The sequence below is a fragment of the Rattus rattus genome, chromosome 16 (assembly GCF_011064425.1).
Source record: "Rattus rattus isolate New Zealand chromosome 16, Rrattus_CSIRO_v1, whole genome shotgun sequence".
Classification (NCBI taxonomy): Eukaryota; Metazoa; Chordata; class Mammalia; order Rodentia; family Muridae; genus Rattus; species Rattus rattus.
In genome coordinates this window covers 32,845,813-32,866,545 of record NC_046169.1, presented here as the reverse complement: position 1 = coordinate 32,866,545, position 20,733 = coordinate 32,845,813, and the positions used below count along the sequence as shown (strand labels likewise).

Here is a 20,733-nt window from a genome sequence, read left to right as displayed (position 1 = left end):
GGGACAGGCGTAGGGAGAGAAGAAATTGGAAAGTCATGATAAAGAGGGCAAAGGGAAGAGAGGAGAAAGCACAGGAAAGAAGATGCAAACGCAAACTCTAGCTGACCCACCAGCCAAACTCACTCCTTTTATGTTTCTAGACGGGGTCTCCTGGACCCAGGCTGGCCTCAGATCCATTATATGCGTGAGGATGACCTTGAACTCCTAATCCTCCTGTCTCCACCACTCCAATGCTAAGATTGCAGGTGAGCACCACCATGCCCAGTTAGAGACGGAATCCAGGGTCTTGAATGTATTAAGCAAAGAAGCTACCCACTAAGCCACATCCCAGACCTAGCTCCCAGGCTCTGAGTGCCACCCTATCCCACTGCCTACAGGCACAGGCCTGGCCACTCACCTCTCTCTGCTCAAGGCAGATCTTACAGAGCCATACCGGATGCGGACGGTTGTTGGAGGTCTCCACCCCACATTTGGTGCAGACATTCTGTGGGTAAGACACATCCAGAAGCAAACCTAGGTGAGGTGTGCTTTGAGCTGTTGTGGGACTAGGGATGGGCAGAAGAAGGGTTCAAGATCTTTTAGGGGAAGCAGAGGACTGAATCCTTTCTCACTTCCTCGAGCAAGACTCATTAGAATAAAGTTTCGCTTTGGGTCTTGATGCCGATGGCAAGAGCTGGATTCTTTCCCAGGTGCTGGAGGAAAAGTCTCTAAAAGAATCCATCCTGTGGGGCTGGATTCTCAGCCACCACACAAAGGAAGCCATTGGCATGAGCTTTAAGAAGAAAATCCAGTATGTGTGTTTTTTTTATCAGCTTCTTTCTTTTCCCAGAAGACCTGAGACAACTTTAGGGGTGACCACAAGTCCACCCACTGCAGTAGGTGAGCAATGTCTGAATGTCTGAACCTGAGAGGACGAAGGGGCGATGTACTCTGAGGTGAGCTTCCTAGCAGCTGAGGACAAATAGGAAAAACCTAGGAGTGTACGAAATCGTCTCTCAAAACAGCTGTGGCAATGCAATGTCTTTCAGATTAACTTCCCCCAATACTGTACCCCGCATGGTTCACAGGGCAGGAGACGCCCAGTGGCATGATGGGTATCTCTAGCTTGTTGGGTCTCCAAAGACCAAAGACAGTCTGATCTTTGTTCTGGAAGGATTGTCTGCAGGCAGTTCCGGAGAGCAGGGTAAGAGCTCAGGGAGGGTTTCTCTGCTTGAAAGAATGTCGTTGAAGTTCAAGAAGTCCAAACTGGCGGGAGAGACACTTTCTGAGTTTCTCTTTTTAAAAAGTAAACTCTATTTGTTATTATTGTGTGTTTTGGAGAGCACACACACCCATGTGTGTGCGTGTGTGTGCATGCATGTGTACTCTATGGAGTTTTCTTCCTCCATTTGGCCAGGGTTATGGGATTGAACTCGGGTCATTAGGCATGCACGGCAGGTGCTGTTACCTGCTGAGCCATCTTTCCTGCCCTTGCTATCTAAGTCTCTTGTACCTTGATACATGTTAAGGGAACACACATACATGTGTAAGCTCATGTTGTTAAGGGAACACACATACATGTGTAAGCTCATGTGTTGGAGTGTGTATATGTGTGTGCTCACACACACACACACACACACACACACACACACACACACACACACACAGAGCATGCCCTTTAGACTACACACTTATCTTGCTAACTAACCCATAGCCAGGATCCTCATGCTGCAGACTCCTGAGTTCATCTTGCATAGAGCTCAGCTCTACAGGAACACAAAGACCTTCCAGGGGAGGAACCAGGTCCAAGGTGACCTTGGGAAACTGAGCATCCTGCAGAATTCACATCCTGCAACTGCCCTTCAGGAGTCAGACTCCACCCTCCAGACCCCAGGCCCCCAGAGCCACAGTCTAATCTCCCCGCCCCCCAATCCCTCTTTCCTAGGGAGGTACCCGGCAGGAAGGGAAGGGAACCGGGCGGCCGTACCTTCTTGCAGTCTTCACACATGACACACGCAGAGCCCAGCATGCCCAGCTGTTCCCCGCACAGGATGCAACGGTTCACACCATCTCCAGCTACGTTCTTCCTCATGGTCTCCAGACGGTCCACCAGGCGCCTGGAGCGGAGACAAGGCGGTAAGCACCCCACCCCCAAACCCACCAGGATAAGAGAACTCCAGTGTGTCCCAAGCAGAGAGAGGCTCTCCACCTCTGAGTCTCTGTTCTTGAGAACCTGACAGCGGCCGTGGAAGCTCTCCTGGAGGAGGCTCCAGGTGCCAGCAATTTCAGAATGTCTGAGCCCACTCCAAGTCCAGGCCCCTCAGCAGCCATCTGTGCTAACAGCTTCGGGCTCAGACCTTTCCTAACTCACACAACCTCTTCCACAGAACGGCTTCCTCCAGGACGCTGCCTTCAGAGCTTGGGGTCTAGCCAACTGTGGTATGCGTGTGCTCGGCCATCACGGTGGGCATCTGGAACAAATGCTCTCAACGTAAGCTCACTGCAGGCACCGGCCAAAGTGCAGGTTCCGGCATATGGATCTGAGGTGGAACTTTCTAGAAAGCTCTGGATCGTGCTGCTTAATGCTGCTGGCCCAGGCTCCAGCCAGACAATGAAGCTGTCGGTGTAAACGTCGCACATGTGGGCATCCTATATGGTCTTTGCCATTTGGGTTTTCAGACGTTATCATCTCCCAATCTCAAGTTCTCTCCACGCCCTTTTCTTCAAACAAAGATCGACTGGTCCAACTAGGTGAGGTGCCTCAAATCTGCGATCCCAGCCCGTGGGAAGTGGAAACAGGGGAGTTGCTGTGAGTCCCAGGTGAGGCAGGATTTCAGGGTTATAAAGTGAGAGTCTGTCTCAAACTAAACAAACCCAAAAGGCTTATTGTCTTATTATAGACACAGATGGGGAACGTGGCACTGGGGCTGGGTGGCCATTCCTTTGTGGTTTGTAACTCAGTGAACAGTGGGTGACAGAGTCCTTGGGATATCCTGGGAACCACGGCCTCCAGAGGGTTGCCTGGAAGCCCTGTCCACCACCATCAAATATGGACTCCTTGCAAGCTTGAGAACCTGAATTTCATTTCCCAGAATCCAGTTTTTAACAAAAAAAAAAAAAAAAAAAAGCAGCTGGGTTGGGTGTGGGGATGCCGGCTGGTAATCACAGCACTGAAGAGGCAAAGGCAGGAGACCCCTGGGACCCCTGCACTGCCTGAATGGTTGGCTATTCCTGAATCAATTTTTTTCTGGTCCTGGGAATGGAACCCAGGATCTAGGTTGTTGTTCCACTCCCGAGCCATGCCCAGATCTCGCCAGCTCCACCCTCTGAAAGATAGGAAGAGGTGAAGGGGGGAACTTTGAGTGAACCCTCGCCACCAAACGCTAAGTGGGGAAAGAGCCCCAGGCTGGGGTGCAGAATCCGTCAAGTGTGGATATGAGGCCGAGGTGTTAGGTTGTTGTGCGCAACAGAGAGAAGAGAAAAATCAAAACGCTGGTGGCCACCACGGTCCCTGTCCCCTCGGGAAACATCGATTTTCCTTCCGATTTTATCTCCTCATGGGGAACCCACGTCACCTTTCATTAGATGAGAAAAGGACATTCCCCCCAAGCTGTGTCGAGGGAAGGCTAAAAGGTGTGACCGTGAAGCCTTCCTCGGCTGTGCTGGTCTTTTCTTAATTGTGGCTGGTTATTCAGCTGTAGCCGAGAGGGAATCCCAGATTCACGAAACAGCCCCATGGAGTCTTCAAGGGGCTTGCAAACAGCTCCTGTGAAACCTTCCGAGCAAGGCCCTACTGTCTTTCTCTTTCAGCCCCATTATGGCCAAGTTCCTGCAAAGGCTTGTTAAGCTCTGAGCACTGGTGGCTTTGCCAAAGCCCTTCCCCGACCTTCCCCAAGACAACATGGTCAGGTTTGTCATGGCAGTAGCCCCCTCTCTGGTACCAATTTCTGCCCGAGCTAGCTTCCTGTTGCAGTGATAAAGACCGTGGCCAAAAGCAACTTGGGGGAGGAAAGGGTTTATTTGGTTTAAGGCTTAGGGTCCCCATCACTGAGGGAAGTCAAAGCAGGAATCTGGAGGCAGGAACTGAAGCAGAGACCACAGAACACTGCCCTCTAGGCTCACATTCAGCCACCTTTCTTATGCTTCCCAGGACCACTTGCCTAGGGAATGACACCACCTAGGGTGGGCTGGGTCCTCCCACACCAATCATCCATCAGGAAAACGAACCCCCACACACACCCATAGACTTACCTAAAAGCCAATCTGATGGAGGCATTTTCTGAGATCCCCTCTTGCCAGATGACTCTAGCTTGAGTCAAGCTGACAAAAACACTAACCAGTCCAGTGACCTTGAATGACCTTGGCTCCTCCGGTACCCTCTGCCTAGCTGCTGTTCTAAGGGAGGTCCCATAAGCCACCCTTCACACATCCCAATGTGGGAAGCATAATGGAGACCTTAGGTCCTAGAGACCAAATACCCAGATGTCCCTTCTGGTCGTTGGTGCTGAGACAGTCCCTGGGGCAGCCTGATTTTATGGTTGTCTCCTTTCCACTCATCCTCTGCTCAAACACCCAATTAGCTGGCCACTGTCAGTAGCTGTCACTAGTTAGCTAGGGCTTTACATGCCCAATTAGCTTTACGACGCCTGACAAGCTGACTTCTGTGCTTTCTGTGCTCTCTCTCGGGTTCTCCCATGTGTCCCAGTGACCAGGGTGCTGCTCTGTGCTTGGGAAACCCATCCTTCTATTTTGGGAGAGGCTGTGGTGACTACAGGGCTCAAGGCCTGCTCTAAACAGACATTTGTAAGACAGCGGCTCTCAACCTTCCCAATGCTGCAACTCTTTAATACAGTTCCTCATGCTGGGGTGACCCCAACCATAAAATTAATTCATTGCTACTTCCTAACTGTAACTTTGCTACTGCTGTGAATCGTAACATAAACATTTTTGGGGAGACAGAGGTTCACCAAAGGGGTTGAGACCACAGGTCTATAGGACTACCTGTGCCCTGGCATATGTAGTCCACACTCGGAAGAACAGAATCTACATGCAAAACCACACCTTTACACACATGACCATGGCTCTGGGCTCTGGGAAGAACCCATCCCCAACCTGCCCTGCCGAGACCAGTAGCTGTGTGTTTGTGAGTCTCAAATACGTGGAAGCCCAGGAAAGCCCAAGATGGCCTCTGGGACACCCCTGCCACTCTCCAGGCTGACAGTAACGCTGTGGACCCCGAGATGTACAGGTGACAGATGGCTTTCTGCTGTGGGAGGGAACAGCCTGACAGAAGCCTCCCTGCCTACCCGGGGGCTGTTGGTTCTGTGCACTGGATCCCTAAGCCAGCACGGAAAATGCCTCCACTATGGGGCAACAAGCAGGCAGGGCCAGGGAAGCTCACAATGATTCCCAGCACAGATGGTGGGTGCTGTGCTATCTGTCTGTCCATCTCTGTCTCCCACCTCCTCATCAATTCCTGAATCCCTCCACTCACCCTTTGCCTCCCCCTGATTGCCAAACCGGGGGGGGGGAGTATTAGCACGGAGTTCATTAAGCTTTGGGGCTGTAATTTCTTCAGAAATGGAGCTCACTCATCTGCCACGATCGGGAAAGGACGGCTTTGGTAGAAGCCAGACCCAGGTTCTCAGGCACCCAGGCAGAAGCCCTCAGAACCAGTCCTTAAATAACCAAGCTGCCCCCCCAACCCCGCCCCATACACAGCAGGCGTTCGGGGCCTGTGCCTGACAGCTTGCCAATTCTTCCATCTCACCTTGGGGTATTTAGTGTGCCAGGTGCTGCACTAAGTACTCCTGCCACATTTGAGGGGTGTTTAGTATGTCAGGTGCTGTGCTAAGTACTCCTGCCACATTTGAGGGGTGTTTAGTATGTCAGGTGCTGTGCTAAGTACTCCTGCCACATTTGAGGGGTGTTTAGTATGTCAGGTGCTGTGCTAAGTACTCCTGCCACATTTGAGGGGTGTTTAGTATGTCAGGTGCTGCACTAAGTACTCCTGCCACATTTGAGGGTATGTCAGGTGCTGTGCTAAGTACTGCCCGCCATCTTTTCTTTGAGCAGTGAGCACCGGTAAGATTGGTTCTGTTATTCACCAGATGGGGACACTGAGGCACGCAGAGGGCCATCACTCGAAAGTGGCACTGGTGGCTGGTCTAATTGCCTGGATGTTGGATGAGGGAAATTTTATGTCATTCAGCGCTTAGAACTGTGGCTAAGTCTGTGGCCCTCCACCGTTTCAATCATGATAAACGGAGCCAAGAGAGAGTGGCAAAGCAATCAGTCAGACAGACAGCCGAGACACCTGTGAATGCCTGTCTCTCTGAGCCTTCCACCATCTGTCAACTGCCCCCGCCACTTGCCGTCCCCAGAGGCAGCAGAATGTGAAAGATGCTTAAATCTGAAGTCTCGTGTGGCCACAGGAAGGCTGTGCACACCCGGGCAAGGGGCTTCAGGTTCCTCAGCTGTTAGGCAGCAAGGAGCCTTTCCCTCCCTGAGGACACGGTTACGAGGAAGTGCACAGCATCCGAGAGTTCATGGCACGGGGTGCAAGAAATACTTCTCCGTGGGACCATAGGAAAGGGCTACAGCTGTAGGCTAGCCTGGGCTCTTGTTCTGAGTTCCATCACTTGTTAACTGTGTGGCTCTGGGCAGGTTGCTTAACCTCTCTGAGCTTCAGTTCTCTCATCTAGAAAACGGTAGTGGCAATAATGTGTTCTGTAGCACAGGGCCACTGCCGAGGCTTCGAGTGCCCTGCTTGGAGCTCTGAGCATGGGGCAGACATTAGGTGATTTAGCCTAGTGTTTCCGATCATTCCCCTAAAAACCGACTATGATTTCAGCAGACTCCTCCACCCATGTCTTCTGTACATGAACCACCAGCAAAGAGACACAGGAACTGGTTTCAGCCAGGGATGACTCTGTCCCCAGGGACACATTTGGATATCACAGCTGCTGGGGGTTACCTACAGGCATCCTGTAGATAGTGACCAGAGATGTTGTTTAAACATTGTATGGTGCACAGCATAGCCCTCAATATAAAGAATTTCCCAGGCCCACATGCAGGTGGTTATTGAGGTTGAAAAGCAGGGGATGGGAGGGGCTTGGGAGTCACCTGACTGGACAGATGAGGTATGGGACGCCTCAAGGTTAAAGAGACTCAAGGAGAGAGTTAGCCAATGAGTTTACAGCCCACCCACAGGTACCATGCATGCAGTGTGTTGATTTATACTCCCGTGATGGCAGACACAGGGCAGGTAGGGAATTCAGGAAACTGTCATCTGCTTTGGTACCAACAACAGATTCCACAGAGTGTGTGCGCGTGTGCATGTGCGTGTGCATGTGTACATGCAGGCATGTGTAGGGGTCAAAAGTCAATGTTTCCCTTTGTCTCTCTCCACCTTCACTTTTGAGATGGAGTCTCTCACTGAACCTGGCTGGTCTCATTGATTCTCCTAGGCCAGCTGTCCCATGAGCTCTTGGGATCAGGCTATCTCCAGTCACTGTCCCCAGCTTCCCAGAGCCTACTGGCTTTTGTATGAGAGCTGTGGATCCCGGTTCAGGCTGGCACACTTACAAGGCAGGTACTTTCCGAGCCAGCCCTCGAGCTTTGGGGTTTATTTTCCTTTCTTTTCCTTTTCCTTTTTCTTTCTTTCTTTCTCTCTTTCTCTCTCTCTTTCTTTCTTCCTTCCTTCCTTCCTTTCTTTCTTTTTTTTTAAAGACAGACCTCACTCTAAGCGCAGGCTGACCTTGAACTTGAGATCTTCCTGCCTCGGCCTCCTGAGTGTTGAGGTTATAGGCGTGTTCCACTAAACACAACTAAAGCTGAATGAATACTGGAAAACACTTGTCTAATACTTGGGGAAACTGAGGCACAACTCAACAGCTTTTAACATCGAGAGGTTACGGAGAGTTATACCGAACCTGATGAAACCTATAGATATCTGCCTCTTCTGAAATAATAATAATAAAAAAAACAACAAAACATGTGTATGGCTATGTCGGGAAGACTGGGTGTCTCTGACCCTGAGTCATACCCTCGGAAGGTCAGGGCTCTGGACTGAGGGAGGAAAGGCTGGCGTAGAAGGGGCAAGGCAGAGTTGTCTGCCTGTGTCCTTGTCCAGCCACGCCAATGACACCTGCCAAGGAGATACATTATGGAAAAATCCTGGGCCAGACAGTTGAGGGGGTAGTGAACCCCAGCAGGAAGGCGGCAGGGACACAATGGATCCCACGGTAGCAGGACCTTCCTCCATCTCTCTGGCTTCTCCCTCCATCACAGAGTTGGGATGCCAAGGTTAATGACAAGCCCTAATTACTTTTCTGGAGTCCGTCTGTTTCAGGAAGCTGACCTCGAACAGAGCCACCCGGCTGCCGCCTCTTTGCAGGCAGGAGACGTGCGAATGCCTTGGAGGGGATCCAGACGGGAGGAAGTACAACAGGAACGCAGAAGGACAACCTAATGGACAGACTGCCACGTACAGGGAGGGGGGTGTGGGTGATTTTTTTTGGTTTTTTTATTATTATTATTAACTTGAGTATTTCTTATATACATTTGAGTGTTATTCCCTTTCGGTTTCGGGCAAACATCCCCTCCCCCTCCCCTTCCTTATGGGTGTTCCCTCCCAACCCTCCCCCATGGGTGATTTTTTTTAGGCAAGTGTTCCACTCTAGACTTAGCGAGCCTTTCCCAGTCAGAGGAAGCCCCCAGCAGCCGTGTTTCGGTGGAGATGTGGTATGGCTGTGTTTGCTAGCACACCACACGGGGTGAGAGACTCTTTCCTGAGGCTGCTGTATTCCTGACCTCAGAGCCCGTGGGACAGCCCTACGACTTTCTATTGGGTTCTTGTGTGTGTGTACAACTCCCCTGAGTTATTTCCAAAGATGGCGGGCAGTCTCCTCTCCCCCTGCACATACCAGCCATTCTTCTCTGGAGATGGGACCTTTCCCTCCCACATCACACCATGGCCTCAGTCCCAGACTTGGCTGCAACTCCACTTTTGCACTCCTTGCTGTAAAGGAGCCGTAGGCTGGGCTACTGAACAAGGAAGGATTTGAGGGGACCCTCCGGTGTAGTGCAATCCTACTGGCAGCTGAACTCAGCCAGTGATCACCCTAGCCAGTACCCTGTGGAGCAGAAAAACCACCCAGCACAGTCATGCCTGAATTCTTAACCCTTTGAGTCATGGACAGTGAAAAACTATCTCTTTGTGGCTCTAAGCCACTTTCTTTTCCTTGGCGTCTTGGGGCACAGCAGTGAATATCTGGAGAACCTGGGCAAAATGAGTAGTTTCCCATCTCATCCAAGTCTGCTTCGCCTAATGGTGGTGAAGAACCCCCACTCCATGCCGTGAGAGGGAATGTGCCTCTCAAACAGGCAGTTGGATGAGGCTCTTTCCCGGCCATTACCTTTCTATCCTCACATCCTGAACAGAGCAGAGCTGGGGCACATGGGTAGAGGGCACATGAGCACTTAGACTCTGGGATGGGACGGAGTTGCGGGAAGGCAGTTTGAGATTCTGCACAGCCTAGGGCTCTCCTGGGCACTCAGTTCCAGCAAAACTGTCCCAGGGAGGAAGCAAGCCCCACCACCCTGGAGAGGCCCAATACTTCTCTTCCTGAGAACTCAGAGTCAGACACAGATGGCCGCATCCACACAGGGGGCAGATTAACAAGGCAGGAAGGAGTCTGCTGGAGAGGCCACCTGCTAAGCTTAAACTCTTAAATGGAAGTTTAGGTTGGGGGCTTGCAAACTGGCTCAGCAGGAAGAGGGGCTTGCTGCCAAGACTGATGACTGGAGTTCGATCCCCGGAGCCGCACAGCGGAAGGAGAAAATCGACCCTCAAGAATTGTCCTCTGATCTTTGTATATATGCCGTGACATGTATATATCGTGCAAAGAACTTTGCTTATTTATGACCCTCTCTCCAAGCCTTAGTTTCCTCCTCTGTATAGTAGCGCCCACTCTGTAGGGCTGAGAGGAGCAGGGCTGTGTTAAATCAAATGAAGTTTTATACTAGGGGGCTCAGGGCTGGGTCTACGATGTGTGAGGCCTTGGGTTTCATTCCCAGCACTGCATGAACTTGGTGTGGCGAAACATGCTTGTAACCCCAGAACTCAGGAAGCGGAGGTCAAAGGATCAAAGTTCAAGGTCATCCTCAGCTACATAGTGAACTTCAGGCTAGCCTGGGCTACATGAGATGCTGTCAAATAGATAGATGATAGATAGATGATAGATGGTAGATAGATAGATGATAGGCAGGCAGACAGAGAGAAACAAAATGCAGAACTTGGTACATAGTGGGTGCACAGAAAATGGTGCCCCTCATGGGGATTATTTCCCATGTTATTCAAAGTGACCTCATACTGTCCCGGATGGCTTCACTTGGGTAACAGAAAAGAAAGCCCACAGGGGCGGGAGCACCTGAAATTCTAACCCAACAAGGCAGGGTGAGGTCCTCAACAGACCCACCCAATCACTACAGCAGCCGAGAGAGCAGGACGGCTCCTGAGGGTCTCTGGGGAAACTGAGGCAGAGTCCTTGCTCACTGAGAGCTTTGGCTTCCACAGTGGAAATTCCAGGTAGCAGAACCCCTTCTAGAGTCTCCCTGGCCCCAACACCCTGTGCCCTACTTGGCTTCTCTTCTGGGGAGGAGGAGGAGGAAGAAGAAGAAATGGAATGAAGGCAGGTTGTGGTGTGGAGCTTAGAAGACACGCATAGCATCGGCTTGCCTCTGGAGATGCCGCCGTGAGGGGATGGAGGAGACACAGCCTGCCTAGACCTCCGGGGCAGCCCTCCCCGCTCCAGGAAGCCAGGGAGAAGATCTGCCAGCTCAGCAAAGGCATATTCCGCCAGCCCAAATTTGGCCCAGGATTCCTGGAAGCCTCGCAACTCTCCTTCCGGGGAAGCCAGGGGCTGCTGGGACTCTAGAGCTTTGCCAAACGGGAGCATCCCAGCCGCACAGGTGCAGACCAAAAGCTTCAGTAAGTACCAAAAAAAAAAAAAAAAAAAACAAAAACAAAAACAAAAAACAAAAACAAAAAAACAAAAAACAAAAACGAAAACAAAACAAAAAACAAAAAAACCTCTTGCTTCAAAACCTAAACCATCCATCGGATGGCTACCATTTGCTGAGTGTGCTCTCACGTGGATATTTATTCGCCAAAAAATATCATCTCTATTCTGCACATGAGGAATCTGAAGCAGACCAGGCTCAGGGAGGTACATTCTTGAGCTCTAGTTCCACCAATGAACTCCAGCCTCTCCAAGCCCAGAGCGTGGGTCCCTACACTGGGTTCACCTCAGCTGCCACCCCATGAGACCTGTCTGCCCTGTGCCTGTTGCCGTTGTGACTCTGTAGTAACAGTTCTCAACCTGTGAGCTGTGTGTCCTCTTTAGGAGTCAAATAACACTTTCCCAGGGGTTGTCCAAGACCATCAGAATCACGGGTTATTTGCATTATGATTCCTAACAGTAGCAAAATTACAGTTATGAAGAAGTGTGAAAATAAATTTACGGTTGGGGGTCACCACAACATGAGGAGCTGTGTTAAAGGGTCGAAGCGTCAGGGAGGTCGAGAATGATTGCTTAATAGCTTGCCCTGGGGCGTATTCTTGTATATTTTGTTTGACATATTTATAGGAGGCGTGGCGTTACTTGGATCCATAGATATAACCTGTAACACATGATCAGGTAGGTGTCCTTGGTGTGCCTATCTCCTCACTGGGAACACTCAGCTCTTTTCAGTCAGCTGTTCTAAAGCACTCAGTGTGCATGGTCACTGTGCCACACTGTAGGGTACCAAGTGTCACCCCTCTTGTTCCCTTGTTCTCAGCCATTAACCCTTTCTCCACCACAGCCCCTCCCTTGATCCTTTGCCTGCAATGCCAAATTCGGTCTCTTCTGTTCACCACCTCCGCTAACTCAATACTTCTAGAACTCTCCACGTAGCTCTCATCAGCTAAGATGGCCAGTGTTCATGCCACAGCATAGTCTCCATGGTCAACCTCTCCCCAGACCCTTCAATGTCCCCCCTTCCATGCACACCCAACATGGATATGCCTGACCTGGCCCGTTCTGCCCTCTCTCCATCCTCCTCGTCTTCTGGATCAGGTTGCCACCTCATGCAACAAGAATTCTGAGTCCCAAGCGACTAAGCGTTCCCACCCCAGCACCATCAAGCGTCTCCAGGGGGAGGTAAAGGCCCCTACCCAATGCGCTCCTGCTCCATGGCAAAGGCCCCTACCCGATGCGCTCCTGCTCCATGGCAAAGGCCCCTACCCGATGCGCTCCTGCTCCATGGCAACCCATGGCAAAGGCCTCTACCCGATGCGCTCCTGCTCCATGGCAAAGGCCCCTACCCGATGCGCTCCTGCTCCATAGCAAAGGCCCCTACCCGATGCGCTCCTGCTCCATGGCTTCCATCTTCTCTGCCCGAGCTATCACCCGGTTGATTATCTCCTTCTCCTCGTCTGTCAGTTCTTCCTGCTTTCTCTGCCTGTCCGTCTGTGCTCCAGGATGGACGGACCATCCTGCCTGCATCCTGCAAGGCAAAGGAGAAGGCATAAGGCAGGTCAGAAATCCCAGCAGTTGGTCGGGATCTGCAAAACCAGGGCTGAACCTCTGCAGGGAGCCTCACTGGTCCAGAGACCCTGGGCAAAATGGCGTCTGTGAGCCCCAGCTGCTCTATCTGAACAATGCAACGGGCACCGTTCCTTTATTCCTCTCCCGTGCATTCCAGTAAGTGCCCTGGAACACACACGTGAGAACAAGTTAGAAACCAAAATACCTCCAGAAAGGCCCTAAACTGTTGGCCTTCTTACCAGTGACTTCCCACTGAGATCTCTAGGGGAGAGAACTCGAGGTGGGGGGATCTCCTCTGCTGCTCTGTCTCTGCTGTCTCAGACGCTGCTGCTTCAGTTGCTCCAAGACATCAGCTAGACTGAGACAGCAGGAGGCTGGCTAGCCAGCGAGGGGTACAAGGGAGCTTCTGGTGGCAGTTTCGGGAGAGCAGACCTCTTCCCCAAGTGGCAGTGTCACAGCTCTTATGACAGAAGCTCTCAGACGATGGAGTAGTTCTCACACACATTTAATCCTTCTGGATAGGATTCTTATATACAGTTTTGGGGTGGGTCAGGGTCTGACAGTAGGTGCTTCCTATTGGCTTGGTCTAAGACCTTGGGACTACCTCATGCAGAAGGGTGTGGTCGTTCTTATTGTTTGTTTGTTTGTTTTTTTCCTTTTTAGATTTTTTTTTTTTAGGCTGGTTGTCAATCCCACAGCAGTTTGGTTTTTTTTTTTTCCTTTTAGATATTTTTTTAGGCTGGTGTGGTCGTTCTTCTACATGACTTCTACATGGCCACAAGCTTCTCTACAGGGGCCTGGGGTGGGGGGCTGTAGTTATGTGAGAGGGGCCTGGCCTCCTGGGAGTTTAGGGAAATGCCTACCATCCCTTAGGGTCACCACCATCCCTTTCAGATCTTATCTCCACCAGGAACCAGGATACCTTTTACAGCCTGCTGCCCCATACTAAACCATTTCCACCCACTCACACACATACACACATAGCAACAGGGGACAGAGTCAGGCCAGGTGGATCCCAAGGAGGGGTCACAAAGACATTTTGTTTGGGATCTATGGGATGCATGAGCTTGTGTAGCTCAAACTGGCCTCGAGTTCCCTATGTAGCTGAGGAGGACCGTGAACCACTGATTCTCCTCGCTTTGTGTTCTAAGCACAGGGGTGACAGCTAGGCGCTGCCGTTATGGGGGCTGGGGGGAGAAAGTTCTTTGTAAATTTAAATCAGTTGTTAAATAGGGGTGTAGGCACATCTTTGTAAGGATACATTACTAGGTTTCCAGCCATTAAAGGTTGGGGAAACACTTGGGCTCCTACTCTATGCACTTCCCGTTCCCACCCCTTCTGAGACAGTGCCTCATATAGGCAGACTGGCCTTGAACCAGCTCTGCAGCTGAGGCTGACTGTGAACTCCTGGCTCTCCTTGTCTCCAGCTCTCAAGTGCTGGGAGGCACCACCAGTTTGCATGGTCATGGGATCAAGCCCTGGGTTTTACGCATGTTGGGCAAGCACTCCCTCCACTGAGCTATGCCCCCACCCAGCCTCCTTCATCCTCCTTTAAAAAACAAACACAGAGAGAACAGACCTGTCCAACCCCCAACTTCAGTCCCCACAGCATCCCTGCCCTTGTCCCCCTTTCCTGGTAGGAGGCTGAGGTGGTGTGGAGGGAGGACCTAGTGCTGTGTTCCTGGAAGGCACTGCCTGCCCTCTTACTCTGTGCTATCTGTGACACAGGGCTGAGATACACCGCCCTCCCCCCACTCCACCTCTGCCCTCCTCCTCCCCCACCCCCGCTCCCCTCCTCCCACCCTCCTGCTCCCACCCCAGCCTGGCAGCTCTCAAACTTTTCTTGTTATCTCAAAAATTCAGATCTGAGAAAACGCTGGGGTCCAGGACACGTGAGCCACCAGCTTGGGGTCACTTGAGCTCTGATGGCATGGGAGCCGCACAATTACTTTTTGACTTGGCAATTGGAAATTAAAACCCAGTCTCCATCTTCCTCTTCCTCTTCCTCCTCTTCTTCCTCCTCCTCCCTTTCCTCCTTCCCTCTTTCTCCTCTTCCTCTCCCCTCCTTCCTTTTTTAATCTTAGCAGGGTCACTTCTCAAGGTCAGAGGAGGAGTTGGAGGAAAAGGAAGCGGATGTCCCGGGCAGTCTTGTGCGGGAGGGAAGGAAATAGGGTTTGGAGACACGGGTGTATCCTGGAGCAGGTGTCTCAGGTGATCCAATACCAGCACGGCTGGGACACTGCAGTGGCACCAAATTAACAGTGAAGCTCAGGACCAGACAAGTGACAGTCACACTTTGTGAGCACACGGATGTTGCGGAATCAACTCTTTTTTTTTTTTTTTTTTTATTAGCAGGTATTTCTTATATACATTTGGTGTTATTCCCTTTCCGGTTTCTGGGCAAACATCCCTTCCCCCCTTCCTTATGGGTGTTCCCCTCCCCACCCTCCCCCATTGCCCGCCCTCCCCGGACAGTCTAGTTCACTGGGGGTTCAGTCTTAGCAGGACCCAGGGCTTCCCCTTCCACTGGTGCTCTTACTAGGATATTCATTGCTACCTACGAGGTCAGAGTCCAGGGTCAGTCCATATATAGTCTTTAGGTAGTGGCTTAGTCCCTGGAAGCTCTGGTTGCGGAATCAACTCTTTAAGATGCTTACTGTTAATGTCTGTGAGTTTTACCTTGGTAATAAAAAGCCCAATGTGCTTTCCTAGTTTGTTTGGTCCCTCCCAGGCCCATGGTTGACAGCCCCTGTTCCCCAACCACTGAGTCCAAGCCACTCTGACCTCTTTGCTCAACTTGATCACCCATTGCCCTGCCTCTCCCACCAGGCCCCGCCCACCTGGCCCCTCCCACCATGCCAGGACCCCGCCTCCAAGTGCTGACACAAGGGCCATACTATTTCTTGCTGCCCAGGCTCAAATTCCCCATCCCATGCATCCCCAGCTGAAGCCATCCTTAAATAACACTCTTGGTATCTGCCCATTCCCATCCCCCAGAGAGCTGCAGGGACCTAATCACCATTGTGCCCTGGCACTCAGATCAATATCTGAGAACATAGGCACACAGAGACCTTGACCAGAACACAGTCCCTCATGGATAAGAGGGATGTTAGAGTCTTCTTTTAGTAGGAATTGAAGCAAGGCATGCCCCACCCCCAAGTCTAAGCAACACAGGGAGCTGCTCCGGAAGGTGAAAGGCTACAGGATCCTGGGGACACCGGGAGTTCAAAGTCTGTGTTCACTTAGTCTCATCTCAGACTCCGGGGTATCCTGATATTGGCCAATTTCTTAGGAATTTTTGTAAAAGTCGGAGGAAGGACTCCTAGATTTAGGAACCCCTCCAGGCTGTGCCAAGACCTCAGAGGTGAGCTGAGTGGGGGAAAGGAGGAAAAGAGAGAGACTGGGTGCCGGAAGAAAGGCAGCCTGAGGTTTCTTCCCCCCATTTGAGAGGGATACAGAGGCTCCTGACTCTTCCCACGGTGCCCAGCCATCTCCCAGGCCCGTGGTTTTCTGTGGGGATGGCCATATCCACACCTGCCCAATCCTTCCTTTTTCCGACTATCTCTCTTCTTTGATTGCTCCTAGGGTCCTGGTTTTAGGTGGCTTTTCTTTTTTTTTTTTTTTTTTTTTTTTCGGAGCTGGGGACCGAACCTAGGGCCTTGCGCTTGCTAGGCAAGCGCTCTACCACTGAGCTAAATCCCCAACCCTTTTAGTGGCTTTTCTAATCAGTATGATAACTGACAAGAAGCAGCTTGAGACGGGGCTCATTTAGGAATAGCGAGGAAGGGGGTCACGTGACATCCTTGGTCACGTGGCATCCTCAGGAAGTAGAGAAAGATGAGCACTAACCACTAGCCCTCCTTTGCCGCGATCCTTTTGATGTGGGTTGGTGCTGCCCACATTTGGTACAGGTTTCCCCGGGCCCATTGGCCAAATCTCACATTTCTGCACAGGGATGTTCAGAAGGTCTTCAGGATGACTCTAGATCTAAGCTGTCAAGCTGAGCATCATATAAGAATCAAGACTGACACTCTCTCTCTCTCTCTCTCTCTCTCTCTCTCTCTCTCTCTCTCTCTCTCTCTCTCTCTCTCTCTCTCCATGTCTTTCCTGCCTTTACAAAGAAATTCCATTTTGAACTCAGGAAGCATTCTTGACCTGAGGCCCAGTGCAGACCCTTCCCCACACATACAAGGACATGCTCTACAGTTCAGCCTGGCCCCAGGCACCTTCAGTCAGTGCCTCCCTCCCACCCACCACCACACAGCCTGCTGCACACCAGGACCTCAAGCTGCTGCACAAACGTGACTTCCAAGACAAGAATGAGCAGTGTCCCTCGGGACCCAAACAGTAAGATGGCCCCCCTCTGTAGACTGCAGGGAAGGGAAGGTGGCTGGAAGCTGCCCCTCCCTCTGGATCTTCCTTCTATAGCCTCTCTAGAATGTATAGTTGACACAGGGCTCAGCTGGTGTTTGGAAATGTCCTTCTGGGTCTCAGTGGGAGCCCACAGGCCTCCTGGGGGTTACATATTTTCGTTCTGAAAGCAAGCACTGGGTTATGAGCCAGGGTTTTCAACCAAACTCCTTTACTCCCTGGGAACAGAAGGGCCCCCTGGGCTGTGAAGCCTAGTGGACAGGGCGGGCTTTGGGACAACACAGTGGGGCCTCTCCAACAGGATTCCAATTAAGTGTCCTCTTGACCAGGATCCAGTGCTATGATCTCAGTTGGAGGGTTTTGGGTTTTTTGTTCCTTGTGTCCTTGACAGGATTTCAGGCATCCTAGGCTGGTCTTGAACTTTCTACGTAGTTGAGAATGGCCTTGAATTCCTGGTCCTCCTGCCTCCACCCCCTGAGCGTGGAGTTACAGTGAGGCCCATCATACCCAGTGTATGAGGTGCTGGGAAATCAAACCCAGGACCTCGTGCGTGCCAGGCAAGCACCCTATTAACGATCTTCCTAAAAGCCAATGCTGGAGACAGAAGCACTGTCATCCGTGGGACAAATCACACACAGGATCATGCCCCATCCGGGAAGTGCCCCCCAATGGCCCATCCCATGCTTGCCAGCTGCATCCCGGGAGAAAGTAGGTTTCCAGGTAACCCAGCCTGAGATTAAGTGGCAAGAACTTGAAGATATAATTTCAGTGGGTTATTTACAACTTAGAGGTAATGGGAATATCTATAAATAGGGACCACTGAGTGAGATGCTGTAAGATGCTTCGTCACACGGCAGAAGCTAGCTGATACACACACCAGGAAAGGAAGAAAGGGTCAAGGAACCCACGGGACTCCCTCCCTCGCTTTACAGATTCGCATTAAGTCGCAGCTGTATAAAGTTCACCATGGATACTCTCGGCCAGGGAAGGTCTCTGCCTAGCCATCTTCCCAGTGCTCTCAAATATTTAGCTCTTGGATAAAGTATTATTCAGAGAAAGTTGCCCTGCTAATGGAAACAGAAAGGCCATCTTTGTTGCGGGCTCAGTTCCTGGATGTAGGACGCTTGGGGGAAGGGACTGAGGATGTAAGCTAGAGAAGGCATGGTCGGGAATTCACAGAAACAGCCCCTGACTGCTGCATCTGTCCTTACACCTAAGAAAGTGGAAGGTCGCTGCCACCAAAGCCCGCAGCACGGGGATCCAGACAATAGGAGCTGGGTGACCCTACCGAAAGTGCCACCCGTGTCTGTGCCACCCGTGTCTGTCCCTGAAACACACAGAGGACACCTCACCTCCGTCCAACCCACCTGCATTCATGTCATGTCCACAACCGTCACATGGCTGCCAGATGTCTCTATTAATATTCAGTGACTCCCCCGAGGGGTATGGGATGATGGAAGTGCTGTCGGGGTGCTGGGGTCCCTCCCTCCTTCCCTTCCCTGGGATGCCCGCATGCAGATGTCTGGAGGACATTTTTGCAGATCAGTGGGGAGATTTTTAACGAAGGTACCAGGAAGGCTGCACTGAGGGACATTTTCACCCATGATCTGCAGGGACCCTCTGCATGGACTTCCCTCTGGTGACACCAAAGCAGATGCAGAGGGATGCTGTGGTCACCATAGCCCTCAAAAGCAAGCCATTCCCCCACCGCCACCAACCAGCACCTCTGAAATTCTCTGCTCCTTCACATGCAGATTCTGCCTGAAGTCACTTCCCATCTGCATCAGTCTCTTTCACAGGATGCCCAGCCCCTTACCTGCCCCCCTTAAACCCCTCTTCCTGTGGAAAGCTCCCCCATCATGGCCCCCAAGTCTGGCCTACCTAATATTCTTCAGATCCCACAGCTGTATGTTCCTTATATGGGAGAGCGAATTCATTGAATACGGGCTGTTTGCAGCCATCACTCATACTTGGGCTATGCATGTGCCTCTGGTGCTTAACGTGGCAGACGGTATACAGTAGGTACTCGGTAAGTTTCTTTCTCTTGAGACAGGGTCTCACTATGTAGCCCTGGCCGCCCTAGAACTCACTCCGTAGAACAGGCTGGATTCGAACTCACGGAGATCCACCTGCATCTGCCGCCTGAAGTGCTAGGATTAAAGGCGGGTGCCACCACCACAGCCTGACAACATTCTTGAATAAAGCAAGGAATGGAGGAGAAGGGAAAAGGAAAAGAAAAGGAGGGAGAGAGAGAGGGAGGAAGAGAGGGACAGGAAGAATGGGATGGCAGGGAGAGAGAACAAACTCTCTCCCTTCCAACCTTCATTACCAGGAGGCTTCTATGAGCTTTGAGACCCTGTAGAGTCATGACCTTGTGATGTCCTGTCTGTCCCTTGTTCTGTTTTGTTTGTCTGTTTTTAAATTTGTTTAGGGGGCTGGTGAGATGACTCAGCCCTGGCTGCTCTTGCAGAAACCAAGGTTCAGTTCCCAGCACCCAAACGGCTGCTCACCGCCATCTGTACCTCTAGTTTTGGGCGATCTAGCACCCTCTCCTCTGACCTCCACAGACCTATATACACACGGTGCACAGTCATGCAATAAATAGATACTAAATTGTTAAGTTAGCACACAAAGCAGCGGGTTTTGCTGTGGTGTTTCCATGTGATTACAACTTCATTGTCTTGACTCTCTTCCCGGCTGCCCGTCTTTCCTCCTACGGACACCCTTCCTTTTCCCAAATAGCCCTCCCTTCCGCCATCATGACACATGTCCTCCATCAGCTTCCCTTCCTCCCCTGCTCATTCCTGAACATTCTTTCCCCTCTCACAGTTCCCTTCCACTTCGTGGCACTCGTGCACATACACTTGAGTCTGGCTTCCATGTGTGAGGTGACACGCACCATTGGGTCCCCCTCAGCCGGGAAATCTCACCCATCATTAACTTGACAGCCCGTCAGCCCCACTCCCTGACACGTCTGCACGACAATTCCACGGTTTTATAAGAAACAAAGCTCGCATGACCAGGGTCCCACCAGCCAAGTACAGGGACCACTGAGAGCCCACATGCTCCCATTGGGCATGTGGGGAAACTGAGGCTCAGAGCAGAGAGAGAAGGCTGGGGTCCCTTGGGTAGGTGTTTTCCATGCCCAGCAACGCTTCAGAGGATCCTGAGGGTAAGATTATTTGAGAGGGAAAAGGCTGGCAGGATGCTCAAGCCTGTTTCCTCTGCCACAACAGGAAGTCCGGTTGATTGACACCTCCATCTAACTGCTGGGGCTTTACAGTTTACATTTGAAGGCCCCCCCATCCCCCACCACCCCTGCTGACAGGGAAGGACAGGGAGAGGATACATAAGGTCACAATGATGGTGAGTCTCAGCATCCCACCATTTAAAGGTGACAATGACCTTCTAGAGTATCTGCATGTGTCTGTCACCGAGGACGGAGCTGCCTGACAGCCCAACACCCAACCGGCCATACATCCTTAGCACATGAATCTAATTCAATGAATAAAGCCCGGCACTGGGAGCTGAGGGCACAGAAAGAGTCAGCTGGGAGGTGTGGCCCAGACCACCCAACAGTGCTGCTCCAATCGCTCCAGCTTTGGCCAGAATTGCACTGGCTGGAGGTACAGTTCTAGCAACTGTGGGGATGGACACAGGGCTGTCGCCCAAGCTCTACACTACCTAGAATCGACTGTGGGTTTGCCTCAGGAACACATCCCATCTTCTATCAAGATGGGATTTCCTCCCTGGAAAAACACATTGTTTTGCATATACATGTAAAATTGGC

The 20,733-nt window shown here is 51.5% G+C and overlaps 1 protein-coding gene across 1 annotated transcript in view; it reads right to left on the bottom strand.

Moving 5' to 3' along the window:
• Rph3a (rabphilin 3A) overlaps positions 1-20,733 on the bottom strand; it is a 74,314-nt gene that overhangs the window by 21,656 nt on the left and 31,925 nt on the right. The window contains exons 5-7 of the mRNA XM_032886897.1: positions 12,385-12,531; positions 1,967-2,096; positions 398-484 (exon numbers count right to left, since the gene is read on the bottom strand). Coding sequence (XP_032742788.1) covers positions 398-484; positions 1,967-2,096; positions 12,385-12,531 — 364 coding nt within the window. The remainder of the gene's footprint in view (positions 1-397; positions 485-1,966; positions 2,097-12,384; positions 12,532-20,733) is intronic.